At 37.7% G+C, this 9,327-nt stretch overlaps 1 protein-coding gene across 2 annotated transcripts; it reads left to right on the forward strand.

Annotated features, from left to right (window-relative positions):
• Window positions 1-213: 213 nt before the first annotated feature.
• LOC129750040 (cyclin-dependent kinase inhibitor 1C-like) lies at window positions 214-1,174 on the forward strand. Of its 2 annotated transcripts, none has more exons than XM_055745239.1 (2): window positions 214-352; window positions 438-1,174. In XM_055745239.1, the coding sequence occupies exons 1-2, from the start codon at window positions 347-349 to the stop codon at window positions 1,062-1,064; spliced, it is 633 nt and encodes a 210-aa protein (XP_055601214.1). In that variant the 5' UTR covers window positions 214-346; the 3' UTR covers window positions 1,065-1,174. The 2 variants fall into 2 exon arrangements, with proteins under 2 accessions (XP_055601214.1, XP_055601216.1); XM_055745241.1 differs by having other exon boundaries at window positions 325-352; window positions 428-1,174.
• The last annotated feature ends 8,153 nt before the right edge of the window (window positions 1,175-9,327 follow it).

Genomic DNA, 9,327 nt, shown 5'->3' on the forward strand with positions numbered 1-9,327 from the left:
GCTACCACCTATGCTCCAGAGACCTTCAATGATCACTTCAAGTTAAAAACCAATAAGTTAACAATTATTTCTATTCCCTCATTGCCAAACCGTCAATGAATCTACTGCTTGAAGCGTGCAGAAAATAAGCAAAAGCGAGCTGCGCGAGACTCGGCTTTCGCTACGGATGAGTAACAGTAAGTGTAACGTGATGTTCAAAACAAAACAGCTCATTCAATTAGTTAGCTCGAAAAATATAAATACAACATGAGCCTGTTAAGCAACCATCATTTCCCTGCCACCCTTTGAAGTGGGAAAAAGTTTTTCACTTTTACTTTCTGTGAAGAAAATTATCTGCTGGAGCGATATGAAGGTGAATTGGTGTTCTAGTTTAGGGTTCTCAACAACGTTCTGGAGACTTGGTTCGGTCCAACTAATCGCTTCCAAGTGTCTTACAGAATGCTGCACTGGTGGCGCTGGCAGTGTGTGTCACTTACTTTGGATGGGCGGCAGGTCAATTGCACATCCCCATTCCCCTGATGTTTCATCGGCACTTCAAACGGCATCTGGCTCCGGTGACAACGGAACATCTGGAGTCCTCTCACGTATTCGACACTCAATCACAGGATACCAATCAATACGGTAACAAGCACTTCAAAGAGGTCACAATTACCAAAGGAATCCCGGTGCCCTTTCCGGTGAAGGTCGAAAGGCATGTGGCCGTGCCGGTGCAAATCCCGTTTCCGGTTCCGGTTCCGGTTCAGAACAAGATCCCCATCGTTTGGGAACGCAAGATTCCGGTCTACGTAGAGAAACCGGTGCCAGTTCAGGTTGATCGACCGGTTCCCTATCCACTGCCAATCGAAGTGCCGGTGTTCCATAAAGTGGCGGTCGAGGTGCCGAAACCCTTCCCTGTGCATGTACCCAAACCATATCCGGTGTACATCGAGAAGCCGATGTTCGTCGAGAAAACTTCGAACCAATCAAAGTCGCAGAACCAGAAATCGAAGAACGGAGGCGGGAAAAGTTCGGGCAAACGGGTGAAGAAAGAATCCGTTGTGACTGTGGTGAAACATAACCACTGAAAGAAACTTTGCGTGATTTTTTGTGTTATTTGTAGGGTTTTGTGTTAAAATATTTATTTAAATAGACGTGATATGAACGCTTAGTTTGAAAACCAAACGCAGTGTAAAATCGAAGAAAAACATTTGTGTAGGTAATAGTACATGAAATGAAGATACCTTTGTGAAAAGTTACGTTCTGGTTGAGTTATTCTTAAAAAAACGTCATTCGAAAGTCATACAAAACAAGTTGCTAGGTGTTATGGTGTTATTCCTCAAATTTTGCATCAAGTGAAGTTTGAATGACTTTATTTTTTAATCATTCATTGTTTCATCAGAATTAATTGATCTTTGCAAAAAAAAGTGTGTTGTTTGGTCTCTGGGTGAAGTAAGATTTTCATAAAATAGTTTGAACAGATGATATGCGATTTTTCAATTTCACTGAATTACAATGTAATGCTGTATTCACAAATTACTGAAATTGTGAAGTTTTGAAAAGGTCTTATAAGTCATTTGTCGTAAAGCGAGTTAAGAGCAGATTCGCCATAAATTGCTTAAAAAAAGAAAAATTTCGAAAAACTTAAATACTGAAACGAGAATTTTCAATGCAAAACCATTGAAATTGAATTTAAATTTAAAGTGGTGAACATTACAAAAATAATTATTATAAAATTATTATGATTTAAACATTCATCGGTAAACGGTTAATCAGAGTTTTATTTTGTAACGAATTACCAAAACAAAAGGAATTTTTTATACAGAATCAGGCCGCAAAAAAAATTGAAATTTTACTTTTGTCACTCGGAATTCAAACATCACAAGATAATAACATGTCAATTGGAATATATTTCACAAAAGATATATTCTACCAAATTGTATACTATCTACATTGCACAAAACCTACGAATCGATTTTTTTTTCGATAATATGAAAAAAACTAGAAAACAATAAGGGTAAATATATACGATCGATGGTATTGATGGCTGGTTGGCCTCAGCCATAACCTTGAGACTTGATTTGGACATGATCTCATCAGAATTGCCAGGTTGTTTTGACAAAAATGAATATTTGCTCGCTTTTGATTTCTCGAATATATCAACTCAATTTTCAAATAACAACATTTCCTACACATTTGTTTACAACTTTGCAGATTTTTAAAAGTCATCTACGCACCTTGCGAATGCAAAACCTTAATTTCAGTAGATAAAGAAATTTCTAAGCCTAATATCCTTGTAAAATTTGGGTTTTTAGGCAGTAGTAAGTGATGGAGAAAATGATGCATATTACGGTTCATTCACTACAAATTACAAGAAGTATGTGCATATTTCAAATTAATTGCGGCAGGATGTTTTCAAACAAGTAACGATCACAAACCTAAAGAATTTGAATACAGACTTGGGTAATAAAGTTTCTACTGCACATCCCAAGTAACAATTTTAGCTTTATTATGATCAGCATTACATCGTTAGGACTCTAGTAAGAATCTCCATAAAAAGCTATAGCGCATTCAAACCTCTACACAAACCTCTAGAATTGTTCCTAAAACAGGAAGCCTTCTCATGTGCTTTTCGTCTACTGGCAGTTGGTCTCTGGCTGTCAGGAAATATCGAAAGATCATCGAGTCATACAAATGTGTGGCCTGAATTAGTTAGAAACAAGTTTAATTTAGCGCCAAATGATTTAACACTCTCGAGTAGTTTTCCTTATAGGGGGTTTAAAGTCAAATTTCCTTCTCCTCAAGAATGGTTACCAGGTCTCGTAGAGGACCAAATGTCCTCTCATATTGTATGCTTTACTGACGGTTCATTATCAAACGGCCGTGCAGGTGCAGGAATTTACTGTCATGAGATGAACATAGAACATGCTCAATCTCTAGGAAAATATTGTACACAGTCTTTCAGGCTGAGCTACATATATGCTTTTATGTATGGAGTGCAAATTGCACTTCAGAAGAAAATTATGTTCAGAACAATTTATTTCTGTTCAGTAAGCTAAGAAGCTATCAAATCATTTAGTGCTTCCAGTTCTAGATCAAAACTGGTAATCGCATGCCGGAAAGTAATCGAAGAACTTGCTGAAGGCAATGAATTAAACCTTCTATGGGTACCCGGACATAAGGGAATTTTTGGAAACGAATGCGCTGACGAACTCGCTAGAGCTGGATCGGAAAAGGAATTTTACGGACAAGAGCCGGCTGTCCCAATATCGCCATGTTGGTTCAGAAACCAAATTCAAACTTGGTCCTCTAACCAGCATAAACGATACTGGGAAGAGTTGGACACTTGTCGTCAAACTAAATTATTTTTAGAAAAACCATCCCAAATCATATCGAGTTACTTGTTAACTTTAAGTAAATCTTATTGCAGCATCCTGATCAGAGCACTCTCCGGTCATTGTAAACTCAACTATCACATGCACAACGTTCAGCGTGCTGAATCTCCAGTATGTGGTAGTTGTGAATCAGATGTGGAAGATTCCTTCCATCTTATTGTCGTAACCTGGTGATTTCGTTTTAGTAACAATTGCTTAGCCAATTCAAGATGTTGTATGATTTAATGGCAGCAGTGAAAACTGCTGAACCATTATCGCAACGTTCTGACCCCGACCAGCTTGCGGGCAACCACCTTCTTCAAAGCTGTCAGTTTTGGTTCGATTTTCGAACCGCTGCTTCGACCCGGCGCTTCCTTCTTGGTTGTGGTGATGGTGGTTGGATTATCCCTTTTGGCAGAGGGACCCGGGGCTTCCTTCTTCGTCTGCGTCTCCATCTTTATTCACTTTATCACTGGTTATGAAAAACCGTCACAAGAATATCTTCCAAAGTGTGCTCTGACATGAACTATCGAAGAGATGTCCGTGATAGTGAACACCATCTCAGAGCTCTTACGAAACCAACCAACTTTTGAAGAATTTTATACCCAAAATTAAACTTTTCTTCAAAATCACACTTAAATCAATGTTTGTTTTGTGATGAATTGTTCGTTTAGGTAAATCCCTTATTAACAGGGTTGTAAATTACAAACATTTACATAGTTATTCAAGCAAACGAAGGAGATATAGCCATAAATCTGTGTGATTTTAGTGGGTTTTCGAATGACTTCTACTTCATAGTCTTATTGTGCTATGTTTAATTTCAGTTTTATTTTCTTTATTATTAATCGCCTATCTCTACACTTAAATGTAACTGTCCCTCATTTGCCAGTCTATGTTTTCGTACTCTGGGATCTTACGCTATATGCGAATCTGAGTTTAAGAAAATCAACTGAAAAGACATGCTATCATTCCTTACTGAATGTAGAAAAGAGCTTTAATGCTAATAATCCCTAGTGGATAGGCTTTATGCCATCTTAAACAGATTGAATTTATTTCTTCCTTTTATAGGTTTTTCAGGTTTCTCAGGTAAATGATGAAATCTTGGATAAAAAATGGCTAGGCACAATTTTCCCGTATGTTTGGATAACGTGCCGCTATTAAGCCTACCCCCATTCTGATACCTGATATCTGATAGGACTCTAGTAAGAATCTTCATAAAAAGCTAAAGCGCATTCAATGCATCACCAGAACTCTAATAAAGCTTAAATCTGGCTGTTTGATCCCCAAGAAACGTCATCATGATCAATTTGTTATGCTTCGCTAAAATCATTATACTTCAATATTTTGGTCACCAAAACTGTGTTGTCTGACGCCATCTTTAAATCCAAGATGTCGGCTTCTGCTCAACTTGAAAATACTGTAAATGACTAAAAATCGCACAAAACCCCACAATATCGGTATAAGTTGAAAGGGATCAACGAGTAGAAGTCAAATTTAGCTATCTGACGCCACCCAAGATGGTAACTTCCGCTGATATTTAAAACGCTGTAAATGTTCTAAAATCTCATTGAAATTAAATAAACTATTCAGAAAAATGTGAAACAAAGTGAAGCAAGAAAAAAATATAACAAAATATTGAAGAAAAATTCAAATTAAATCAAATTGGATAAAAACCAGGAACAACCAATAAAATTTTTTACAATGTTGAATAAAGTGATAAAAAAAGAACAATATAAAACATTACACAACGATAGACAACTATAAAATGCATAACAGAACATCATGAAAAAAAAACTGGATTTTTCCAAACTAAACAAAATTGTACCGGATAGAACAACCCAAAAACGAAAACAACATAATAAAACAATATCAAAAAAGACGAAAGAAGTTCAAACGAAGTTAAAAAAAAATACGTAAGAAGGTGAAATCAAAAAAAGCAAGATAAAACAATATTAACAAGACCAACCCTGGAGAAAAATTAAGTTATAAAAAATATTAAACCAAATAAAACAGGATTAAAACTAAAATACAAGATAAAAGAAGGTAAAAAATTAAAAAAAAAACAGGTCAATCCAAAATGGAGGTTTCCGTTTACTTCTAAATGCTTACTACGTCTGTTTTGTTTCCAATCGTTGTGGTTGTTTAATGCGATTTTCAGTCATTAACAGCATTTTCGAGTACGTAAGCCGCCATCTTGGATTTCAAGACGGCTTCAGTATAGAAATACGACTTTAACTAGTTTAGCCCTTCCATACAATACCCATATTTTGGGGGTTTCGAGAGATTTCAGTCATCCACAGTATTTTTAAGTTCAGCTTAAGCCGCCATCTAGGATTTCAAGATGGCATCAAATAGCGAAATTTAACTTCTTCTTGCTCCCAATTAACTAATACCAATATTTTGAACGTTTCATGCAATATTCAATGATTTCTAGCATTGAGATTTTCATTTATTTACAACTTTGAAAATAAAAGTGGAAGCCGCCATCTTGGATTAATGATGGCATCAAGAAACAATTTTTTTTCCTACTAGTTGGGCCCTTTCACTCAATACTCATATTGTAGAGATATTCATACCTATCATTTTCAATAATCACATAAGTATTTTAAAGCTGTCGAAAACACAGTGCCCTAACTCACATTTTCACCATCTATTCGTTTCTTTTACCCAAAGCTCTCTAGCTTTGACCTTCTCACCTATCAATTTTCATTTCTGTCTTAATTACTATCTAATTAGAATTAAAATTTGCCGATATGCCATAAACTTAAAATAAGAATATATCCCAGCGGCGATCAAAATTAGATAACCAATTCAAATATGTGCAATCTAACCTAAGCGTGTCCTGTATTGATATCTTGATTGAGAATTGTCACTAAGTTTCATGGCGATTTAATAATCAAGCATTGAGTGCAATTATCAAAAGAGCAGAAGAAAGCTTGGGGCAAACTTCGAAGTTTGTGTTTTATTGTAGTTTTTAGAGAGCAACAAACAAAAACGAGTTTGGCGTATGCGCCGTTTCAAGTAAAGAAGTAGCAATAAAAACAGAGCAGCATTCATAACTCTTTTAAAACAATCTAAACAGTATATTCAGTAAATAAGCGTTTTAAAATATACTACCTGAAATCAAATGGTTGAAACAAGAATATAAGCATTTTTCATGACTAAAATAAAACTAGCAGCACAAAAAAATGCCGTAATAAAACCATAGAAAAATTCCGACTCTTAGTTGACTTAATCTGTGTTACTTGGGATGTATAGGTTTTAAGTTAAATTTATTACTTGCACTGAGCTATGAAGAGGACTTTTCAAAACGTTGTAAAATTTGCTTTAACTTACGGTTTTGTTATTTGTTATTTTTTATTTGTTATTTATTTCTTATCAACGGATCACATGTTGATCCAAATGATTACTTAAAATTAAAAATTAAAAACATAACATTAAGTCTAACTATGGGGTTCTCAAGGCCCGTATCACTTTTCTTCGGAAAACGTCCCTCGAAACGTCGAAGTCAAAATGCGCCGAGAACGGTTGAACGATCTCATTGCGCCGATGAGGGCGCTGTTAGCTCCGTAATTGTTCATTCGAAGGGGAATGTACAACTGAAGATCCAGATTTCTAAGACCATGGGGTCGTACACTAAGCGGAATAGCCTCCAGTAGCGTGGGACAGTCGATTCGCGATGACAGGAGGTCGGCGACGAATGAGGCACGTGTTGCTTGTCTGCGAGCTTTTTTTTTTTTTTTGTTGGGTACCTATCACTGCGACCAGTTAGTTGATCTATTGTAATATGTCCCCTGTTTAATGTATGCTAAGTCAAGGAAGATCACTTTCATATATTAGATAGTGTCCCTATCTTGAGATTTAGCATTTTCCCAATCTGGTATAACCGCTCTTATGAAGCTGTTCACCTTTTTAGGACCAATTGAAAAAACTTCGGAGGGATCTAATATACCACAGCCGATTATTTTAATCCGTTTCGATATAAGAGAAGGACATTCGCAAAGAAGATGCTCTGACGATTCCTTCTCCATACTGCAGAAACGACACTCGTCAGAGTTTAATCTGCCAATTTTTTTCATGTGATATCTGCATTCACAGTGACCTGTAACGAGCCCTTTAAACATTTTAAGGTCTTTCTTAGATAAGCTAAGAGCTATTTCTGATTTTTTAATACTTGGTTGGATAAATTTTTTAGCCTGTTGCCCTACAACAGAGTTTTTCCAATTGTTTGCAATTATACTTTTTTCTTTATTTTTCATTTCTAATAAATAGTCTGCGAGCTTGAAGAGTATCGATATCTATGAGGCGGCATCGATTTTCGTAGCTAGGTAAGCGAAAATGGTCTTGCCAGTTCAGGTGTCTAAGGGCGTATCGCAAGAATCGCCGCTGGATAGCCTCGAGCCGATCGACACCGTTCTGGTAGTAGGGACACCAGACAACTGATGCGTATTCAAGGATGGAACGAACGATGCTGCAGTATAGGCTTTTCAGGCAATACACATCCTTGAAGTCCTTCGCCACTCTAAAAATGAAACCGAGACTTCTAGATGCTTTGTCAATCACGTAGTTGGTGTGTGCCTTGAATTCCAAGCGCTGATCTAAGATTACGCCAAGATCGTTAACGTGGTTCACACGTGAGATGGGTCCGTCTCCTAGGAAGTACTCCGCGATTAAAGGTTGCCGCTTACGAGAAAAGCTGATGACTGCACATTTGTTGCGGTTTAATGGCAGACAGTTAAGGTCGCACCAATCAGCGAAGAGGTTAAATTGACATTGCAGAAAATTTATGTCGTCGTGGTCGTTTATGGTGTAAAATAGTTTTAGGTCATCGGCATAGCAGAGTTTGGGGACGTCGAGGAGTGACAACACATCGTTGAAATAAATTAGGAAAATGATCGGTCCTAGATGGCTACCTTGGGGCACACCAGAGGTGGCTGGGAACTGCCTGGAAAAGGTGTCACCCGTTCGAACAATCAATTTACAACCGGTTAAGTAACTGCGGAACCAGCCCAGTAGCGTGCCACAGAATCCTAAGCGTTCGAGTTTTCCGATGGCAATCTCATGGTTCACCTTGTCGAATGCAGCGGACAGATCGGTGTAGATTGCATCAGTTTGAGATTTGGCAGCAAAACTTTCATGCACAACAGAAGTAAACGTTAGCAAGTTACTTGTTGTAGAGCGTTTGGGCATGAATCCGTGCTGATCATTGGAGATGTAATTTTTGCAGGACGTGAAAAAAGGATCCAAGATCACCAATTCAAATAATTTGGCAATAGAACATAAAGCAGAGATTCCGCGGTAATTGTTAATATCTCTCCTATCTCCTTTTTTTATGAACCGGGAACATGTAAGCTTCCTTCCATAGTAGAGGGAAGATGGCTCTATCAAGCGAAGCTTGAAAAATGAGCCGAATAGGGGTCAGCACAACAGGCATGAAACTTTTCAAAAAAGCAGCTGGTATCCCGTCCGGACCTGTAGAAAAGGAATTCTTGAGCTTCGCTGCTGCTTTAGAGATGACTGCCTTCTCGATTTCAAAACCATTTATTGAAAAGCCCACTGGCGAAACGTTCCTGACAGCACTAGCTAAATGTTCTGGGGATGTTAAAGCTGAAGTGAAGATACTGGAAAATTTTTGGGCGAAGAGATCGCAGATACCACGATCAGAGTTCGCCGTGATGTCGTCCAAAAACTTGTTTGAAGGTATACCAGGTTCCTTACGCTGACTCTTTACGTGTTTCCAAAAAGATTTTGGGCAAGACTTGAGGTTACGTTGTACGCGACGTAGGTAGTTATGGTAACAACGTTCGCTGGCTTTTTTATAAACGGAGTTAAGTTTACGGTATATATCCTTAGTGTAGGATGATTTTTGCTTCTTGTAATTTCGAAGAGCACACCTTTTAGCAGTCTTCAGTTGTCGCAGTTCAGTCGTGATCCAGGGGATTCGCGTATTTCCGCTGCTAGAGCGTTTTGGAACGTG

Source organism: Uranotaenia lowii, chromosome 2, assembly GCF_029784155.1.
Source record: "Uranotaenia lowii strain MFRU-FL chromosome 2, ASM2978415v1, whole genome shotgun sequence".
NCBI lineage: Eukaryota > Metazoa > Arthropoda > Insecta > Diptera > Culicidae > Uranotaenia > Uranotaenia lowii.